This window comes from Schistocerca gregaria, chromosome 1, assembly GCF_023897955.1.
Source record: "Schistocerca gregaria isolate iqSchGreg1 chromosome 1, iqSchGreg1.2, whole genome shotgun sequence".
Classification (NCBI taxonomy): domain Eukaryota; kingdom Metazoa; phylum Arthropoda; class Insecta; order Orthoptera; family Acrididae; genus Schistocerca; species Schistocerca gregaria.
Window position 1 is genome coordinate 322,163,049 of NC_064920.1, and position 23,527 is coordinate 322,186,575.

A 23,527-nucleotide genomic window follows, 5' to 3' on the forward strand; every position below is an offset into this window, starting at 1 on the left:
ATAATAGCCAGAGTAAACGAGCAAGGTCATATACCTGCACCTCATGGCTTTCAGTCGAGTCAGATTATTTGTGCGCTATGGCTCATCGTCACTAGGCTATTCGTGACCGCCTCATTGCTCTTGTGGAGGAAGGGGCATTCGACGGCGTCGGAGACCGGCCACGGTATGACGTTTCTGAGAGCACTGTGCGACGATGGATAAAACATTACCGAGATATTGGAGGATCCAGTAGGTGCTTGAGAATTGGACTTGGCGTGTAACAACACCTGTGTAAGAAACACACTACTGCGTTTCCCGGGTCGGTGGGTACGGTTCAACGCCTGCTGCGGGACGCCGGACCACTTAGCAAACCTTCAAGGAAAGGCTCGGTTACAATAATCGAATCTATCGTTTCCCTAGAACAATGTTATTCGTGACTGGCGAAACGTATTATTTCTCCACGAATCGGTGTTGTCCTCAGCGAATGGTGATCCAGTATGAGTATACAGGCCTTAAAGTCATCCTTCCGACCACAAATATATCCTGGGACATCTCGCAGTGGTGTCTGCGTGGCAGTTTGCGACTGGATGTGTTCCGCGGACATGGAAGCTTCCCGGAATTGATAGTCGATTCTACGCTACCTATTACTGCCCATGTTACTAGTAATATTATGGTCCCATCAGTGAGACAACTATATGCTGACTGAGTGATCTGTTACCAAGAGGACCAGTCTCCCATACGCACGTCAGCGATTGAACGAGAGTGGTTTGCAGAACAGAATTAGATTTCCATTCTCGGCTCGCCGCCTCCTGCACCAGAACTAGGTAATATTGAAAACTGATGGACAGAGACGAAACAGTGAATGCGAGAAAATTGGCCTCTGCGCCAAGAACGCGTAATGATCTTTGGAGCTGCCTGGGAGGAGGTGGCAGAAAATGAAACATTTACTACTCGCGCGTAGACTCACTCCCTCGAAGACAGCATCCAAGCATTAGAGTTGGACAACTTTGGACAGGATAGTAAGTGGAAAAGAATCCACATCATGTGTGCTTTTGAGGCCCAAAAATATCTCAATAAGAATCGTAATTTGTTCATTCTATTCTGTGCTGTCAAATGTAATTTTTTCAGTTATGGCTCAGTGGCTGAATGGGTTCACACTGCAAAGTTTCAGATTTCACTCCTCAGTTTCTCTGACATTTTTCACATCATTTATTGCCTTTTTCACCTCTGGCAATAATCATATGAAAAATCACAACCTGCGCTGCTATTCCGCGTTAAACTGTAGGTCTCCCTGTACTGCCGAGGTAAGTCAGTTGAAAGGTCGGAAGAAGACGAGGGCACTACACCTCTGATAGGACCATGCTATTCTGTTCTACTGTTCATGACATCGTTACCCTATCGTACCAGCGAGACTCGTAATTTTTTTGCAGCACATTCTGTGGTGATACTAACTGTGAAATTAGGAAACGGAAGAAATGAACTGGTTTTGGGTAACAATTTTAGATGCGGACTCTCAACACAGTTGCAAAAATTGATAAAGTTTGTTTCTGCAGTACTCTTTTTCCTTTCAGAGCATGGAAATTTTAAATTTTTCAGAAAATACAAAAATGCATTATTGTAGGAAGTAATTTATGTGGAGTTTATCGAAGTTAATCCCGGATGTTTGTGAACACAAATTGCGAACAAATGGTCTTCTCATTGCTGAACTCAGCACTCTACAGGCGATTAAGAAGTCCACAAGGAAATTGCTGTAAGTAGGTCGGCATAGAAGGAACAAGCCCAGGGGCGAAGCGCAGCTAACGATATTATCTCAAGGACACTGATAACGACCTTCGTGACAGGCTACACACTTGTGCTAGCCATAATCAACGTCATCTCCCCCCCCCCACCTCCTGCCAGCGAATCATTTGATTAAGGTCAGCACGGAATCAAGGTCATCTCCCACTCACCTCTCACCTCCTGCAATCACCGACCCCTCCCCCACATACCCATGCACCTTAGGCAAATGGACTAGGTCGAGACTAACTTGATACTGGTCACGTGATATAAAGCTAGCGGTAAACACCTGGATCAATAGGGGCACAATGAAATAGCGGAAAACCCCTTCCCCCATAGCCCAATTAGATTATGCCCCCTCTCTTCCGTACCATCGTTTATAACTAGTTCAGTTGCATAGGTATTCCCATTTGAAGTCTGTGTGTCATGGATAAAGGTTCAGGTTTGTTATAAACAAATTACTATTAACAATAATTCTGTACTAGAAGTGTTTGTAAACGACAACAGTATACGACAAATTAAGCAACTGTTTATTATTAACAATTTTTTTACAATAATTTATTATCGCTTCTTACCAATTTTTATATTCTTTTATTTACAATAAATTGCAAAGCTATTGTTTTCTAAGGACTTTTGGCCATCAGATACATTTATTTACACTAATAGCTTACATACTACATTTCCCATTTTTTCTGTATGCGCCTGTTACTCTTTTACACGTTATTTACATACTAATCTTACATTTCTCTTTCTGCTCATCGTTTTTCACTATATATATATGGAAGTTAGACTAGCAGCAGCAAGTGAAGAAAAAACCACATACACAAGTAACTACATACAATGTTTACAGACATAATATAGTGCGCCCCCCCCATATATTATATATATCCACTATTATAAATAAATTAACCAGCCACACGCTGAACACTCAGTGAATAGAGTAAGTACAGGGAAATCCCTATCCCGTCCCCACACATGGGTCATTTGTTGTCATGATGCGACAACCCAACTTTCAACTGCGTTGCAATGTGGACCTCGTGGGTCTCAATAGAAAGACTACTTGACCTGCCACATGTGAACCGCTGCCAACGCCATCGAGCAGGCACATCTTTTAATCCTCGATTCAGACAGGCTTTGAGGCCACTCGATGCATTCCCTTAGCCTGCCAATGGGTGGCGTCTGCGTGTATGTGGTATGCGTACATCTTTGACCTGAGCCCTACGAATTCCACAATCTATAAACTATTTGCCTTGTCTATCACCGGGCCGATAACGGTTTCGTTTTGTGGTGTTATCCCAAAAGGATTATCGAGCGCTATCCAAACGTGTTGAATTCTTCCTGATTGTACCTAATTATTTCGCATGAATCGCAGCCTTCCACCCAGGAGTTGAAACTGTTTGTATCCATGTAACGTAACCTGGGCTCGTCACCGAGCGAGGTGGCGCAGTGGTTAGACACTGGACTCGCATTCGGGAGGACGACGGTTCAATCCCGCGTCCGGCCATCCTGATTTAGGTTTTTCAAAGGGCACGGCCGACTTCCTTCCCTGTCCTTCCCTAATCCGATGAGACCGATGACCTCGCTGTCTGGTCTCCTTCCCCAAAATAACCAACCAACTTGGGCTCGGTGATACTTGGCTTCGCAGACCCATCGTGGAATTGGTACATTTGAAGTTTGGAGAAGTCCAGGACACACATACCGTTATAGACAGGCTTCGTGAATTGCACTGAAACTGTTTCCATCTCCACATCGATTAGACCCTCATTGAAAGTGGTGCCCCACTTGAAATTTGGTCTGACGATGTATTCACCCTCGTATAACGCCCATCCCAGAAGTAAACTAAATGAATTTTACGATATTCTCTAACATTTTCCGAAAACCTAATTGTTCATTACTTTCTAAAAATCTTTTCTAGAGTCTCACTCGTTTGAGCCCTCTGTTCTGTATTTACATCAGTGTACTCATTGAACCAGCAATGTTGCTTGAAGGAGACGCTAGGGGTGACTCTCAACCTTTGCCATTGCTGGAGGCTCCTGCAGTGTAGAATATATCGCTGATTATTCCCCAGCATTATCAGCAGCTTCAGGGTCGAACCGTTTCTCGGGACTAGGCACTTCGGCCACTGTGGCAAGTCGTTGTACCTACCATATAAATGGATAGGGTTGCCATTTCACACTTCTGAACATATCCCCCACCAGAATCAACAGTCGAATCATTGGTCTTTTCCTTCAGTCTGTTGATTTACTGTTCAGGCAGCTATTGGAACCATCCAAATGACAGAGTTTGTTGTATTGCATACTCATAGACATCATTTACATCCAGTTAAAGGTATAACTTAAATAATCAGATGGTCTGTATTCTTCCTCACTCATTCACGGCTTATTTGCCTAGGTGTACCCGTTCAGGCAATGGCAAAGTGCCTTCCGAATCCTGAGTTTGAAGAAAAGCAGAATGTCAGCATCGGTCAACAGTTCTATGCTCATACGTTCTTCTTAACATTGCATCCGAGGAAAGCCCTGGCAGCCGGACGCGGTCTAGCGGTTCTAGGCGCTCAGTCCGGAACCGCGAGACTACTACGGTCGCAGGTTCGAATCCTGCCTCGGGCATGGATGTGTGTGATGTCCTTAGGTTAGTTAAGTTTAAGTAGTTCTGAGTTCTAGGGGACTGATGACCACAGATGTTAAGTCCCATAGTGCTCAGAGCCATTTGAAAGCCCTGGCACCATTTAAAAAGGTTAAAAGCAAGATAAATGGTTTAAAAAATTAGACAGCCACTGAGCAACAAATTAGGTGCTAATCTAAGTCATGCAGGTAAAATGCATGCTATACATGTGATCAGAAAACTTCTCGTGATTTAATCTGAGTAGCGTCAATATGTGATTTATATGTATCTCTTCTCGTATATGGAATTGTGCCACTGTACATTGCATCCAAGTACGTCTTTGACTAGCAACTCGCATGTTTGGGAGAGAATATCACAGCATTCACAATCCAAATAAAAAATTTTTAAAAAAAAACATTACCTTTCCTCACGCACAAAGGTCCTGTGGTAGTATGACAATTTCACCATGTCACATTATTTCTCTAGAACGCACCATCTCTTCATTATTAAAGCAACTGCGGTATCAATCTCTCTCTTGTGTCCAGTCTTTACGTTAATGACCTGCAGCTCTTGTCTATCACATATTCCGATTACAATGCTTTTTTATTTTTAAGTGTGTGTGTGTGTGTGTGTGTGTGTGTGAGAGAGAGAGAGAGAGAGAGAGAGAGAGAGAGAGATCATGGCTCTCCCTTCTTCTGTATAAATGACAAACACCATATATTTTTCCAAGGAGTCTGCGAGCTTTCTCAACGTGTAGCGCATATGTCTGTCATTTTGGCAGATGGTGCTGTGATTCTAATAGTTCTCTTCCTTGGTACCAATTTGTAGCTTGCTGGGAAAGTATCCAAGGGGGCTTCGGACACTTTGATCCATTGCTTGTGTCACAAAATTCGAATAAGTCATATGTATAAATACATATATCATTTATGACTATATTGTATCTGCATATATCTTTTCCGTTTTTCCCATATGTATCCACTTTTTGCATTTTCAGGTTTCCCATATTTTTCAATTTTTCCATATTCTATATGTAGATGTACAAATGTAATTACGCTGTTGTTGCTCACATTACCAAGTGTGGGTTGGTATTTTACCGTCCAAGAGCGATACAGGGTTCCATCCCAGCCAGGGTATCTCCAAACTATACTTCTTCCAAATGTCAACCTACATAACACAAGTGCGAAGCTAACGTTAAAATGGATGCTCGTAGATGGATTTCTGTGGAGTTTCAGTGGTGAAATTATCCTAGTTTGAACTCGCACATAGCTCAGTAACGCAATTTTGTATGACGTTTTCCCTAGCCTATCCCCCTCCCCCACTCCCTACATCCTCCCCCACGAGCTTGTGTGTTGTATGTTAACCGGGGACCTAGAAACGACGGAGAGGCTCCGTCCCCGCCGCAGCCGCAGTTGTCCACAACCCCACGACGACTACCGCAGTCCACTTCACCCCTCCGCCGCCCCACACCGAACCCAGGGTTATTGTGCATTTCGGCCCCCAGTGGACCCCCCATCCCCAGGGAACGTCTCACACCAGGCGAGTGTAGCCCCTGTGTTTGCGTGGCAGAGTAATGGTGTTGTACGTGTACGTGGAGAACTTGTTTGCGCAGCAATCGCCGACATAATGTAGCTGAGGCGGAATAAGGGGAACCAGCCCGCATTTGCCGAGGCAGATGGAAAACCGCCTAAAAACCATCCACAGACTGGCTGGCTCACCGGACCTCGACACAAGTCCGCCGGGCGGAATCGTGCCGGGGACCAGACGCTCCTTCCCGCTCCGAAAAGCAGTGCGTTTGACCGATCGGCTAACGGGCGGGCTCCCCCACGAGCTAACTTTTGCGAATCCACCTTCGGACGCTATCCCCAATCATACGTGGTAGGATCCACTTCGAGACACTACCTCGGACCTACTGCAGGATGGATCCATATTAGTATGCTACCCTGGACTCCGGGCGGGGACTACACAGGAGGACGTCGTTATCAGGAGAAACAAAACTGGCGTTCTGCGGATCGGAGCGTGAAATGTCAGGTCCCTTAATCTGGCACGTAGGTTAGAAAAATTAAAAAGGGAAATGAATAGATTATAGTTAGATATAGTGGGAGGTAGTGAAATTCGGTGGCAGGAGCAGCAAGGCTTCTGGTCAGGTGAATACAGGGTTATAAATACAAAATCAAATAGGGGTAATGCAAGAGTAGGTTTAATAACGAATAAAAAAATAGATGCGCGGGTAAGCTACTACGAACAGCGTAGTGAACGCATCATTCATTGTATCCAATATAGACACGAAGCCCACGCCTACCACAGTAGTACAAGTTTATGTGCCAACTAGCTCCGCAGATGACGAAGAGATTGAAGAAATGTATGATGAGATAAAAGAAATTATTCAGATAGTGAACGGAGACGAAAATTTAATAGTTATTAGGGACTGGAATTCGATAGTAGGGAAAGGAAGAGAAGAAAAAGTAGCAGGTGAACATGGAATGGGGGGAAAGGAATGAAAGAGGAAGCAGCATGGTAGAATTTTGCACAGAGCATAACTTAATCATAACTAACACTTAGTTTAAGAATTATGAAAGAAAGTTGTATACGTGGAAGAGGCTTGGAGACACTGGAAGGTTTCAGATAGATATTGTATGGTAAGACAGAGATTTAGGAACCAGGTTCTAAATTGTAAGACATTTTCAGGGGCAGATGTGGGCTCTGACCACAATGTATTGTTTATGAACTGTAGATTAAAAGTGAAGGAACTGCAAAAAGGCGGGAATGTTAGAAGATGGGACCTGGATAAACTGAATGAATCAGAGGTGGTACAGAGTTTCGGAGAGAGCATAAGGGAACGGCTGACAAGAATGGGGGAAAGAAATACAGTAGAAGAAGAATGGGTAGCTTTGAGAGACGAAACAGTTAAGGCAGCAGAGTATCAAGTCGGTGAAAAGACGAGGGCTAGTAGAAATCTTTGGGTAACAGAAGAGATATTGAATTTAATTAATGAAAAGAGAAAATATAAAAATGCAGTAAATGAAGCAGGCAAAAGGAATACAAACGTCTCAAAAATGAGACCGACAGGAAGTGCAAAATGGCTAGGCAGGGATGGCTAGAGGATAAATGTAGGGATGTAAAAGCATATATCACTAGGGGTAAGATAGATACTGCCTACAGAAAAATTAAAGAGGCCGTTGGAGAAAAGAGAACCACTTGTATGAATATCAAGGGCTCAGATGGAAAACCAGTACTAAGCAAAGAAGGGAAAGCAGAAAGATGGAAACAGTGTATGGAGGGTCTGTACAAGGGCGATGTACTTGAGGACAATATTGTGGAGATGGAAGGTACATGAAGATGAATTGGGGGATATGATACTGCGTGGAGAGTTTGACAGAGCACTGAAAGACCTAAGTCGAAACAAAGCCCCGGAAGTAGACAACATTCCATTAGAATAACTGATAGTCTTGGGAGAGCAAGCCATGACGGAACTCAACCATCTAGCAACTAAGATGTATGTGGCAGGCGAAATACCCTCAGACTTCAGAAAGAATATAGTAATTTCAATCCCAAAGAAATCAGGTGTTGACAGATGTGAAAATTACCGAACTATCAGTTTAATAAGGCACGGCTGCAAAATACTAACCCGAATTCTTTACAGACGAATGGAAAAGCTGGCAGAAGCCGTAGAAATGTTGACGCGTGAGGCAATACTGACCCTGCGACTTATCTTAGAAGATAGATTAAGGAAAGGCAAACCAACGATTCTGGCATTTGTAGACTTATGGAAAGCTTTTTACAATGTTGACTGGAATACTCTCTTTCAAATTCTGAAGGTGGCAAGGGTCAAATACAGGGAACGTAAGGCTATTTACAATTTGTACAGAAACCAGATGGCAGTTATTAGAGTCGAGGGGCATCAAAGGGAAGCAGTGGTTGGGAAGGGAGTGAGACAGGGTTGTAGCCTATCCCCGATGTTATTCAAACTATCTACTGAGCAAACAGTAAAGAAAACAAAAGAAAAATGTGGAGTAGGAATTGAAATCCATGGGGCAGAAATAAAAATTTTGAGGTTTGCCGAAGACATTGTAATTCTGTCAGAGACAGCAAAGGACCTGGAAGAGCGGTTGAACGGAATGGACAGTGTCTTGAAAGGAGGATATAAGATCCTGAACAAAAGCAAAACGAGGATAATGGATGAAGTCGAATTAAATCAAATAATTCTGAGGGAATTGGGTTTGGAAATGAGACAATTGACGTAGTAGATGACTTTTACTATTTTGGGTGCAAAATAACTGATGATGGTCGAAGTAGAGAGGATATAAAATGTAGACTGGCAATGGGAAGGAAAGCGTTTCTGAAGAACAGAAATTTGTTAACATCGCATGTAGATTTAAGTGTCAGGAAGTCTTTTCTGAAAGTATTTGTATGGAGTGTAGCCATGTATGGAAGTGAAACATGGACGATAAATAGTTTAGACAAGAAGAGAATAGAAGCTTTCGAAATGTGGCGCTACAGAAGAATGCTGAAGATAAGATGGGTAGATTACGTAACTAATGAGGAAGTACTGAATAGAATTGGGGAGAAGAGGAATCAGTGGCACAACTTGACTAGAAGAGGGGATTGGTTGGTAGAGCATGTTCTGAGGCATTAAGGGATCACCAATTTAGTATTGGAGGGCAGCGTGGAGGGTAAAATTCGTAGAGGGAGACCAAGAGACGAATACACTAAGCAGATTCAGTAGGATGTCGTTTGCAGTAGGTATTTGGAGATGAAGAACCTTGAACAGGATGAAGTAGCATGGAGAGCTGCATCAAACCAGTCTCTGGACTGAAAATCACAACAACAACTACCCTGGACTTAACCGGTGTAGCTCAACATTTGTATCTACATCAATACCACAAGCCACCTGACGGTGTGTGGCCGAGGGTACTCCCAGTACCAGTGATTGATCCCCTCTTCCCTTTTCCGCTCAAGAATGGCACATGCAAAGAATGATTGTCCGTAAATCTCTACGTTAGCTCTAATTTCTCGACTTTTCCTGTCGTGGACATTTCTTGAGATGTATGTGGGAGGGACTAATATGTTGTCCGTCTCTCTCGAAATTTCAGTAGTGAACCTCTCCATGATGCACAACATCTCTCTTATACAGTCTGCCACAGGATTTGTTAGGCATCTTCCTAACGCTGTTGCGCCTACCAAACGATCCCGTGTCGAAAGGCGACGCTCTTCGTTGGATATTCTATATCTCTTCTATCAGTCCTACCTGTTGAGGATCCCAGATTGATGAACAGCACTTAAGAATCGGTCGAACAAGCGTCTTGTAAGCCAATTCTTCAGTGGATGAGTTATATTTCCTTCGAGTTCTTCCTTTGAATCTGTGTGGCATCAGCTTTTCCTGTAATTTGTTTCAAATGGTCATTCCACTTAATTTTGCTCTAGATAGTTATACTCCTAGATATTTCACGGTAGACTGTGTCCATAAATTTGTCATCAATATCATACCTGTACAGTAATGGATTTCCTTCACTATGTATATGTAATATGTTACATTTATTGACGTTCAAGCTAACTGCCAGAGCCTGCTCCATTCATCAATCCTCTTTAGGTCATTCTACAACTCGAGACTGTCTTCTAGCTTCACAAGTTTACTACAGACAACACGTCATCTGCGAACATTCTTAAAGAGCTTCTGCCGCATTCCGTTAGATCATTTATACACATTGTAAACAGCAACGATCCTGCCGCACTTTCTTGGGGTACCCCGAAAATTACCTTTACATCTGTCGAGAGTGATGTGTTGAGTGCTATTTGCAAGGAAGTCTTGAATCCAGTAACAAATCTCATCCGATACTCAGTTAGCTCGTATTTTTCAATATGCAACAGTGCGGGTCGCTGTCAAATACCTTCCTTGCAGCCAAGTAACACGGCATCAACCTGAACTGTGTTGTCTACAACGCTGTGGATCTCGTGGAGAAACAAACAAACTGAGCTTCGCAGGATCTCTGTTTGCGGATTCCATGTTGACTTTTATAGAGGGGATTTTCGTCGTCCAAAAACTCACAATTCTTGAGCATGAAACATGTTGCACAATTCTACAACAAATTGACTTCATCGATATAGGCCTACAATTATGTGCATTTGTTCTATACCTCATCTTGAAAACTGAAATGACCTGCTCTTTGTTCCACTCGCTACATACCCCTCGTTGCTCCAAATAACTACGATAACTGTCGCTAGAAGCGGAGCAATTTCTTCCACAAAAACTTTGTTGAATCTTACAGTGATCTCATCTGGTCCTGATACCTATCCGCTACTAAGCGATTGTAGTTGCTTTCCTGTCCCGTGATTGGTTATCTAAATATCTGCCATGTTGACGTTCATACGATGATTGAAATGTAGGATCGTACTACTATCTTCCGTAGTGGAACAAATTTCGAAGGTCGAATTCAGTATTTCGGCCTTCTCACTGTTGTCTTCCGTTACGGTGCCAGTATGGCCACTAAATAGGTGATTAGAACCGGGCACTGATTTTACGTAAGACCAAACCGTCTTTAGGTTTTTAGTCAGAAATCTTACTTTCAAAGTCGTAGAATGCTTGTCGCATTGCTCTCCTTACGCTCATTTTCACTTCGTTGGGCCTTTGTTTGTCTGCTTGGTTTTGATTTCTCTTGAATCTATGAGGAATCTCTCTTTGTTTACGTAGAAGTTGTTTTTAACACGTGAGTCTTTCCCATCCATTAAGACCTTGCTCGGAACACGTTTATCTAAGGCTTATTGAACGATACTTTTGAATTTTATCCATTTGTGCGCCACGACATCTTCCTCGGCGCTGAATATTTGATGTTGAGTACATTTGATGTTGAGTACTCAGATACTCTACAATTTGCATCCTGTCACTCTTCCTAAGCAAAAAGATTTTCCTAACTTTCTTAATATTCCTTGTAACACACGTATTCGTTGCTGCTAACACTGATACCTTCCTCTACGTCTAGTGACTTGATGAGTTCAGGCCTATTTTTTGCTAGGAGGTCTAAAACCTTGGTTCTCTATTATTTGCTCGAAGTAATTTTCGGACAAGACATGCAGGATAATGTCATAGGAATCCATGTCTCTGGCACTGTGGCGAAACAAGCAATGCAGAGGTGAGCGAGTGTGCTGGGATTTAATCCCAGTTCACTGCTGGTAGCCGGCCGGGGTGGCCGTGCGTTCTAGGCGCTACAGTCTGGAACCGCTACGGTCGCAGGTTCGAATCGTGCCTCGGGCATGGATGTGTGTGGTGTCCTTAGGTTAGTTAGGTTTAAGTAATTCTAAGTTCTAGGGGACTGATGACCTTAGAAGTTGAGTCTCATAGTGCTCAGAGCCATCACTGCTAGTAGCGCCACGTCGTCATAATGCGCTTGTGCGTAGCATACAAAATATTGCGCCATAATCTAAGAATGAAATTAAAAATTGACGTAGCGTTTCCAGACTTTGTCAATGTATGTTATAGTATATTAATGTTAAAATTGTTAAATTTCAGAGTGATCGGATGAATATGTTTCCCTAAATACATCGTTTTAAATAAAAAAAGCAAGTGGCGCTAAATAATAAAGCTAGAAAGCCAAACATTGTTCAGACTGTGGAATTGCATATCAAAATCAACTGTTACAAGCCTCAACTTGATCGGAGCAATAGTTTGGTCAAAATCGGTGCTTTTATGAAAAATTCAAGGTGCTAAATATTAGGCTCGGAAATATGAAAAGTCGTATGATGCTTCAGTTTGATATAAAAACCTTAACTATGTGACTCCATTAAGCTACCTCTAATAGTTGTCGAGATTGAATACTAAATTCGGATCAGAAAGTCCGTATTTGTGATATATTCAGTATCATTTACATTAATGACAGAAAGTTCTGATTACAGCACTTCATTAAATAATGAAGTTATAATAAGTTTCAAGACTTTGGTGTAAATAACAATAAATACAAGATGTCTTAAAGTTGTAGTTCAGAGGTCACATTCTACTGTCAGTTCCGTTCTAAAAATTCTAGTCGGCAAAGTTTAAATGCAGTCGAGCTGAAACTTTTTCTGTAATTAAAGCCAACTGCACTCAATTCATCTAAAAATTACGAAGATTGTAAACTGATACGCAACAATGTTATAAAATGTGTCCTAGAAGGCGGCCATTTAGATGTTGCTACCTGGGCATACAGCAGATGTTCCCTTTAGCAGTCTGCTGCGCCCTTATGTAACTACGGCCAGAGCAGTTGTGACTTGACACTTGCCGGCCGCGGTGGGCTCGCGGTTAAGGCGCTCAGTCCGGAACAGCGTGACTGCTACGGTCGCGGGTTGGAATCCTGCCTCGGGCATGGATGCGTGTGATGTCCTTAGGTTAGTTAGGTTTAAGTAGTTCTAAGTTCTAGGGGACTGATGACCACAGATGTTAAGTTCCATAGTGCTCAGAGCCATTTGAACCATTTGACTGACACTTCGCACCCAGCTATCACTCTGTCCTTATTAGTCCAACACCTGCTTCCGCGCTGCCTCGGACGATGTCATAGCTAATTGCAGCTGCTAAACGCATGTTTTCGGCACAAATAGGAAGTGAACTCGCGAGGACTGTACACCGTCCTGGATAGCTTTGATTTCACAGAAGTGCCTGTAATGTTAATAAAACCGCATGGCAAGTGGTGATATAATTTCAACTTTTGTGGCGAGCAATTAACTTTGATTATTAGAAGTCAAGGCGAAAGACTATTTAATTGGAATTTACTGTAGAGGTCGCCTCTGAAGAGCTCATAGTGTTGTTTATGATAGGAACATTATTATTGTTATTGTCAGGAATATTATTTTGCATGTGAAATTTTTCAAAATATAATTCAATCAGTTACAACTCAAAACTTTTATTGAAAAATCATAGTTCCTTACCCCGTTGAATAAATGGAGAATAGGAACATTTCTTTTAGTGAGTGCAAGAAGAATATGGACTTGCAGACTTAAACTATGGTCAGTATGTTCTCCATAGCTTTCTGTCTAACCACAAAAATAGTTTTCAGGCTCTCGTAAAAGACGGCGAAGCACTAGATTTTCTTCTTATCCAACGCTGCCCCACAGCACCAGATATGAGTGCATGTTTTATCCAATCTATACCTGCCAATTTGAAGTCATCGCCTATTACAACGGCATGATCAGGAAAGTTACTAACGATATTCTGCAACTTCTGAAATTTTCCCGGCGTATTTCTTCTTCTAATAATTTCCGGGTATGCAGCCGGATCTCGTCGACATTCTGCCACGATATTTTGGCCCAGAGACGTCCGGCCATCATCAGGTGAGTACACAACTACTGCACCCAGGTGCAGTCGCGGTATTTATGCCGCATCTCGCGCATACGAAATGTACTGGCATCCTACAGCGCATGCGTCAGGTGTTCCACATGCTCGGCATAGCCGGTTAAAGTAAAAGATCATCTAGTCATTGAGTATCGAATGACGCCGTCGATTCCGCTGTGATTGTATAATTATAATAACAGGATTCCAATTTTTATCCAGCTGAAAGCTGTTGTCACGATTTATAAGATTATCGGCAAGTCGTATTTCCACTGATTCCTTGATTACGGAATCCCAAAATCCGGAAACCGGAGCTAAAATTTTTGTTCCATTGTATTCCATTGAATGTCCCAAAGAAATACAGTGCTTTGCTACTGCCGATTTTGACGATTGCCGCAGACGGTGTACATCGTTCATGGACAGTTCTTGTCGTCTGGCCAATATATGCAGAGCCACATTCACAAGGAATTTTGTAGATGCCTGCTTTCTTCAGTTGTAAATCGTCTTTAACGGATCCAACCAGGGCCCAGTTCTCTGCTGGCAGACGGAAGATAACCTTGATTTTATTTTTCTTCAGTAGTCTGCCCATTTTCGACGACACATTCCCGGCGTATGGAAGGAACGCAGTTGATTTATAGTCATCAGCATCCTCAGTACGTTGCTTCTTGTTATGAAAGTTGCGCATGGCCTTCCTTATTTGGCGTGAAATGTAGCCATCCGCTTTAAAAACCTTCTCCAAGTGTTCTAATTCTGTGTGGAGGGTTTCATCATCAACCATATTAATCAACATTCGGAATCCATGATAAACTCATGAAATGTCATCGAATTATTTACTGTAATAAATTCATCACCACCATCGGCGACTAACATGTTCTTACGATAAATATTCCAGTCTGAAACTCGGATTTCGTTGCTGTTCACTTCCAGTTCCAACAAATAGTCTGTTTCTAATAGTATCTCGGCATTGGAGGGATACTAATTCTGTGACCAATAACTGGATGCTCCTTGCAGTTTACTAAAATAATATTAACATTTTCTGTATGCAATCTGCAGCGACAAGCATACTCTGAGAACATTGTAGCTGATGTATCGTCGATGTTGGCGAGCAATTCGTCTCTGACCTCAATGGGTAGGGGGTCCTCCAAACTAAAACCTCCCATCTGCACGCCACATGTACACCTGTAACATAGAACCACTTCTGCATGTAGTGCATGACTGACAAATTAAGAGGAATCATACAATTCTCTAGCCAATACCGGTGATAGAGAAATTTGTACGGTACCTGATACCGTTGCAGAATCAACCTTGGGTGTGATGCTACAATTAGTGAGCTTAGCATGCACCCCACATGCGACGGTAGTTGACTTCACCAAATCAGTCATCCTCCTAATGGAATCCCAGATGGTCCCAGAGTGCAAGTGACAGGTGTCATTTTTGCCGACATGTGTTTCACTGTTTGCAGCCGGTTGCACCCAGTGTGCTCAATAGCCACCGGCAGAGTTGCCTCCACATCTTGGATGAGCCCATCCTCTCCCCTCCCCCCCACACAAACAAACCGAGTGCACATTGGCCTGCTATTTCCCTGAAGGGCTCCATACCCTCCTAACGTTGGAGCTCCCAATTACTGCATACCCACTTTCTACACTTGTCCGGACTGGGTAGGAAAAATCAGCCATTGGCCCTACAGGAGAGACATCCCACACTGGCTCAGAAGTATTATCAACACTGGGTAGCACCTCGTACCTGTTGATAAATGTAAGGAACCAGCCATGCAGCCTATTGCCTCTTTGAGCCCCCATCCCCACCCCACCCAGTGACATGCAAAACAAATCACTGTCCACCACTCACTCTTTAAGTGAAGGTGGATGAGTCAGGTGTTGCCTTTTGGAAGACACAGCAACAGCCAGATCACCAGGTTCTCCAATAGTAGCAATGGTGTCACAGGTCTCGTCACTGGTGCTCTGATGTAGATGCTGTGAGCAGTAGCCAGAAGTATGTTGGCTGTGGCTGATGCAGCTTCCAGCAGTTTATGTGCAACAGCACAGCAGCCGGTTCTCCTTATGTCTGCTCATAATAGTAAAAAACTGAAGATGGTGACAAAAAATACAAAACAGTCAGGTGTACCTGAGACATACACAATGAGAATAAAACAACACTAAAATCTGCTCTGCAGAATTCTCACTGTAGCTTAAGAGAAATACTACAGATTAAGAGAAATACTATCTGACTGAACACAAGTGGACAGCAAACACACAGACAGTGAATTGAGACTACCATCTGGCCGCTGTAGATTGTTCAAACTGCTTGATTGTAGCGTTGCAAGTGGTGTAAATCTACACTACTAAAACTACAATATGAATGTAAACAACAAAACTGAAACTAGCATTGGTGTCTTTTAGAAAGTCCTGAGGGCGATACCAACAATCACTGTTACAAAATGAAAGATGCAGGCTGCTATTTAAATACTAGCTCACTGAACCCCAGTAACAGCACACAGGCTGACAACCATCTTTCACCATAGATCATTTTATAATGATGTTGGGTTCATCATACAGGAAGTAGTAGTACATAAATAATAATAAAATAAACTAATGCCAATACATTATAGTATACATTTTAAGCATCGCAGTGTACCAAATTACACCAGGATAGTTTCTAAAGTTAATGCTATAAGCTATACTATAATATAATATAGTATGGTATAGTATGTCCACAGCTTGTGGACTCGTGGTAGTGTTCTTGCTTCCCGATCACATGGTCCCGGGTTCGATTCCCGGCGGCGGCAAGAATTTTCACCTGCCCTAAGATGACTGGGTGTTGTTGTGTCCTCTTCATCATCATCATCATCATCATTCATCCCCATTATTGTCAGAGGATGGCAATGGCGAACTACCTCCATTAGGACCTTGCCTAGTAAGGCAGTGTGGGTCTCCCGCATCGTTCCCCTGCCCTCTGTCAAGAAGCATGGGACTTCATTCCCATAGTATAGTGTAGCATAGTATAGCATAGCATAGCACAATATGGTATACCCTGTGCATGGTGTATTGTGTGTTGTGTATTGTATACACTATGTAATTACATACAACTTAACCACAGCACACAATAATATGTTTAACTACAAAAAATGTTTTAATGCTAATATCCTGCTCAGGCATCTCAAAGAATTCTTCATTGTCATAGAATGAATGATCTGACAACCAACCATACCACTTAATTTTTAAAAATTTATATCCATAGACTGAACATGAATTTGTAGTTTATTGAACATTTTGAGTGGATTTACTTTGTGGGAATTTCCTGTTCTTGCTAATCTGTGGCATGGTATGGGTCTAAATTACCCTTTGCCATAATGTTATATTCATGTATTTCCCCTCTGGCAACAAATTCTGAAATATTATTTTTAATATGGAGTACAGACACATAAATGTGTAAATTTATGATTGTGAATATTCTGAGTGGGAAAAAGAGGATGACTGTGCTCCTTATGACCTCTCTTACATATTATGCATAAGACTCTTTTTTTTGTAATTTCAAAATGTTCTTGATGTGAGGGGAGTGCCTAATTATAATCAGACCATATGAAATATCTGACGGGAATAACCCAAAGTATGTCATCCTAAGGTACTCCAAGCTCACTGCCTCCCTTAGGTTCCAATCACATACGTGATTGATACATTCCTCCAAATAGAGTATTGAGTAAATGTAAATACCGAAGAGTTTTACTGACTTTTTGCCTACTTCATTTGATATCCCCACTAAAAGTTACTAGGTTTTATTAGGATTGCACTGGAGGTTATCGGCTTCAAACCAGCCCAGGGCCCTATCAACTGTTTCTTTTGTTACGCTGTTCAGATCTGAAATGTTCTGATTTGTGGTAAGTAGTGTTGTACTCTCAGCATAACATACGACAGGATGGGCTATGTTATCAGGTAAATCATTGATAATTCCAATGAAGAAGATAGGTCCAAGGATAGGCTCTTGTGGTACACCTGTGCTAATTTCCGTTACGGAAGAATTTACATTTCTGACTGAGACAAATTATTTTCTGTTGCTTAAACATGAACTTGTTACAGCTGAAGTGCACCCTCTCGCCCCATAAAACTCTAGTTTCCTCAGTAGTACATCAACAGGAATGCAGTCAAAAGCTTTGCCTAGGTCACACAATACCAGTGATACCAAGTTATTGTTTTCAAAAGCTGTTAAGGTTTGGTCAATGATTTCCAACATGGCCCCCATTGTATTTCTCCCCTTACAAAAACCAAACTGATTGTTGCATAGGATATTGTGTTTCCCAAACAAGCTGCTTATTTGTGTGTGTATCAGTGCCTCAAATATGTTTGAGAGTACTGGAACAGTGGAAACTGGTCTGTAGCTTTGGTAAAAAGGTTTGTCCCCTCTTTTAAGAACTGGGACAACTTTTGATACCTTAAGTGCATCTGGAAAAACTCCAAATTCCACACATTTATTAAAAATAAAAGCTAATGGTTTGGCTACTAAGTGTATTGTCGTTTTAATGATGTTATTTGATAACCAATAACAGTCCATGCTTTAAGAATCTGAAAATTTGGATAGAGCTTTCATAACATCAGCATGTGTGACAGCCCTCCATACCAGGTTGACAGGCATTGGTGTTCCAACAAGATCCATTGCAGATGAATTTGTTGCTTTAGTATTAATTCCTTGTGTTGAAACAGAGCTGTTTGTGTGCATTTTGGTATATTCCTGTGTTTTATTATTTGCCATGCTGCCTTGCATTTATTGGGAGCCCTATCTATATAGTTTTCCACTGCTCACTTTTTTACCAGAAGTATTTTAGCTTTGTAGAATTTTTTGCATTTCAGATGTAAGCAATAATAGCATAATTACTCTTCTACATTTATGTGTAGAATATGGAGAAATATGGAATAAGGGAAAAATATAGAAAAATGCTAAAAATGCCAATAATACAGTACAATACAAATACTGCATAGTCATACAGGATACCTGTATTTATACATATGAATTATTCGAATTTTGTGACACAAGCAATAGCTCAAAGTGTCGGGAAATCCCATGGATCTTTCTCAAAAAGCTACAAATTTGTACGAAGGAAGGGAACTATTAGAATCACAGTACCATCTGCCCCAAAATGACAGAGATCATCACTAAACATTGAGAGAGTTCACAGTCCGCTTGGAAAAATATATGGAGTTTGTAATTTATACAGAGGGAGGGAGAGAAATGATGTCACAATACATGTAAAAATGTAAAAGCATTATGCAGGTGGAGTAATCAGAATAAGCTGTAGATAGGGGCTGTAGTCCTTGATATAACAACTACATATGAGAGAGAGATTGACACCACAGTTGCTTTAATAATGCAAAGATGGTGCAGTCTAGAGAAGCACTGTGACAAGATGAAATCATTATACTACCACTAGACCTTCGTGCTTGTTTTTTATTTGGATTGTGAATGCTGTGATATTCTCTCCCAAACATGCAAGTTGCAAATCATAAATATGCTTGGATGAAATGTAAAGTGACACACAAGAAGCGATACATATGGATCACATACTGACACTACACAGATGAAATCGAGATAAGTTTTCTGATCACAGATAGCATACACTTTACCTGCACAACATATTAGCACCTAATACTGTTGCTCAGCTGTTGTCTAATTTTTGAAACCATTTCTCTTGCTTTTAACCCTTTTTCGATTGCTGTCTCCAGCTGTATCAGTTCTGCAATACACCTACTGATTTTGATGCCTACACGAATGACTGTGTTAGAGGAGAATTAATGCACACTGGAGAGAGAGGGGTTTGGAGATGCTGTCAGCTGGATTACTGTTCATATCCATAATTGCTATGCTGAAGAAAGTTAAGTCAGCATCTGCTGATTCGTTACGGTCACCTAGTATCATGATCTGCCAGCCAGCAAGTGCCTGTTGTCGCCTGTCTTGCATTATTACTATTAAATACTACTATTATTATTATTATTTTAAAAATAAACTATTAGATACTTGCTATAAAGTTTATATGGGCAGCATTAGATATGCATTTTGTCAATTGGTAATGTGGTTTGGTGCGCATAGTAGTGAGTGCCCGCTACTGGACACTGCAGATATTTAAGGTGTTGTCGTACATTACTGTTATTGCGGAAGCAGTGTGTAGCATGGTAGCTACCAGACTTGATTGACACCCGATGGTTACATATGACATACATGGATCCCACACTACCTGGCATCTACAAAAGACACATTACTAAAGTGTATGGTATTTTATGAAAAGAGCCGATGGCAGTGTCTGATATGTGGGTAGTACTCAGCAGATACCGGCTGCAGCATGCAGCAAGTGTCAAAGTATTGGAAAATTATTCTTCTCTTTCACCACTGGATGCAACATCTACGTGATGGACCAGCACACACACCAGCACTGAAATATAATCCTATTTTTAAGAACACAGGTTGAAACAGTGTAAGATAGCATTGCATACCGCAGCTGTGAGCCAGTGCTGTCCTGCCTAAAACCATGTGACTATAGATATGATACTCATCTCCCATTGGCTAAAATAAGCAACAGAATGTGGCTTTCGGCTTGATGAGTCATTCCAGTTGGAGACTTGCTAGTGGCAACAGCACTGACAGAATCAGCACAGATGAAACACCCTAACAGAAATACTTATGATGTCAGCTCATGATGGCTGATACGTAACCCTGATTTGACTCTGGTAATCCTACAGGTATGCATTTAAGATGATTTTTTTTCCATATTTGTGTGTGTGCTCATTATAGTTGCAAACTGATGGTTAATTTCCTTTTCCTTCTCCTCCTCCTCCTCCTCTTCTTCTTCTCTTGTGCATGTGATTGAAATGTGGAGCATCAGGATTGCATCTGCAATTACTACTCCATAACCAGACATGATGATGATGATGATGATGATGATGATGATGATGATAATAATGCATATACATTCATTGCCCCCACTGTATTTGCACACCTGCAAACACCAACACAGCCCAGTCCACCATTACCAATGTGGTGTCGGCTGAAGACATCAGCTCATTTGCCAATGCAGCCATGGTCGCTGCACCCTGGACTATCTCACAATCATCTTCGACCATTGTGTCTACATGCACTCAAAGAAAATATCGTGATGGATCAATAGGATATGATATTACAAGACATCACTGCAAATAGCAATATAACAAGGGGCGCATAGATATAATCTGAAGTTGCTAATTTTGAACATAAGTAGAACTATTATAAACTGACCCAATGATGATGCATCCATCACCACAGCCCAGTTCATCAATGATGTACTTGCTGCACCCTCAAACACCATTGCAGCTGGGTCTGCCATCATCAGTGTGATATTGTGTGATGACAGCCGCACCCTGAATTGTCTCATGACATCATGGTCCTTCACGCCATCAGACTTTGCTTTGACATCTCTCTGGCCCTAGCAGCAGCAGCAGCAGTAGCCCTAGTAATAGAAGTAAGTCTTGCCCTCACAATGGACTACTCTGTGGTTGCTGGTGCTTATGGGGACAGGAGCTCACAAGCCTGTATTGGTAGCACGAATGTGAGCTACTGAGACCCAGCAATTTTTCTCAATGCCTGCCCAAGTGTTTTGTAAAGGTTGCTCCCCAAAATCATCACTTGAATTGTGGTATCCACCATTAAGTTTAACACAATTCCACACTGTGAGATCGTGGAACCCCTGTAAGAGGGCAGTGATGCTGGTGAGGAAAAGAACATCATACATATTTGGGGGCAAATGGCATGAAACACAGAGGCAATTCAGTCACAGAGTGATTTGAAACTTTTGTCATGAGTGTCATCCTTGGCCACTTTCCCAAACTTCACAAAAGTTACAAGGCCTGATCTGTCAGACATCCAGACTGTCATCCCTGCAGCTACTGGAAACGCTCCTGCTCCTCTTTAACAACTGTTTGTTAGTGGAACTCCATATGTAGCAGAAAAACATTTGGGCTCCAAAATCATTGTTAGAATAAAAATACATGTTAAATGCAGAGACTTCTGTAGACCAATATTTAAGAGGCTCAGTATACTGCCCCTTCCTTGTTTATATATCTGCAAAGTACTAATCATCATAAAAGTAAGCATATTAAAAGAAGAAAATATGTAGAAGCATAATTGTGATTTTCACTCTCCGTGCACTACCTGCATGTCAATTCAGTAAGCACAAACACTTGGAGGGGAGGAGTGTATCATACTGGCATTATCTTATTCAACCACATGCCATCCTTTCTGAAACAGATACTAAATTTACCTAAATTTAAAGTGAAACTAAAAGAGTACTTGCTTCACCACTACTTCTATTCTGTTTCTGGGTTTTTGGAGCACCAAGAAAAACAGTGTAATTGATCACATAATTATTCTTAACCACACTATCCCTTCGATCGTCTTACTGTTTTTGTAATTTTTTCACCAGTATTCAACTTGTATGTAATAAATCAAACTTGACTTATCCTATATTGTTTGTACAAACTGTGTACTTCATCACAATTTACAGGATTAATAAAGAAATACAAATAGTCTGGCCTTTCCACACACATCCCTGTGATATGGTTCCATATACGATATGATTATCTGTATTACTGAAGCAAGCAAGCTATCCCACCACACCAAGGTCGCTGGTTCGTAGGGCAGGGGAGGTAGTTATGGAGAACACAGTTAATTTCTCAATAATTATTTACATTTCAAATGCTCACCACAAACATGCAGATCGTAGCTCTTTCATTGTTTGTTTACTATTTCACATACTATAGGCTCAGTTTTCCATAGATTTGTAAATTAGTATTTTACTATCTATTACAGCACTTCAAAGTCAGATACTGCTCTAAGAGCACTGGCTGGCTTTCCAACACCTCGCACAGAGAAAACAAGGACTGCTAGTGGTCCACCAATGGTTTCAGATGACCTCTGCACACCAAGTACTGAACCCGAGGTTGGCAAATTTATATTTAGATTTCTGTATTTTTTTCTTTAGAGCTTCAGCTGTATATCACATAATAATATGTCAATGAAAAAGAAACATAAACAGTGCAATTTTGTGTATCTTTTTTGTGGAATTTTCTGGGTATTTCAGCTTATCTTCATTTTGTGTGTATATTTTTATACAATTTAACAATATTAGGAAAGCGATAGATTGCTACTCTCCCTAAAGATGACCTGTTGAGTTGCAGACAGGCACAACAAAAAGACTATTGCACATTATAGCTTTTGCCTAAAGCTTTCTTCAACAACAAAAATACACACATTCACACAGCAAGCACACCTCATGCACACATGACTGCTATATCTAGCAGCTTCTTTTGCTGAAGAAAGCTATGGCTGAAAACTATGATGTGTAATACTCATTTCATTGTGCCAGTCAGCATCTCAATGGGTCATCTTTACAGTGAATAGCAATCTATCCTTTTCCTAATGTTATTGGCATTCCAACCTGAAGTTTCCAGTGTTTCATTATATATTTTTATTGATTTTATAAAAAAAAATAATTGGTTGTGCTTTTACAGTTATGTATATTTTATGTCATAAGTATAGAATAAAATTTTCATTTTGGTCATAAACTCTAAAGTTGGTTTAATGCAGCTCTCCAGTCCTGTCACTTGGCAGCTGTTCTCTTCATTTTGGCATAAATGCTGTATTCCTCATCATCAAGAGGCTGCCATATATACTCATCTCTATTTCCTGCCCAAGCAGTTCCTTCTCTGTACCGTCCTTTCCACTGCTGTTTTCAGCAACAACTTTTGTTGGGAAATATGCTCAATTGCTCATTTCATTGTGTTCTTTGTTAGACATTTTTTTCTCTTTTGGTCATTGCAGGAAGTCTATTTTCCTTAGTCAATCAATCCATCTGCAAAAGTCTCCTAA

General features: G+C 41.3%; 1 protein-coding gene across 2 annotated transcripts in view; it reads left to right on the top strand.

The window, feature by feature from the left end:
• LOC126343774 (protein furry) overlaps positions 1–23,527 on the top strand; it is a 1,073,323-nt gene that overhangs the window by 908,995 nt on the left and 140,801 nt on the right. For both annotated transcript variants that reach the window (XM_050001966.1, XM_050001967.1), the window contains exon 30: positions 22,469–22,598. In XM_050001966.1, coding sequence (XP_049857923.1) covers positions 22,469–22,598 — 130 coding nt within the window. The remainder of the gene's footprint in view (positions 1–22,468; positions 22,599–23,527) is intronic.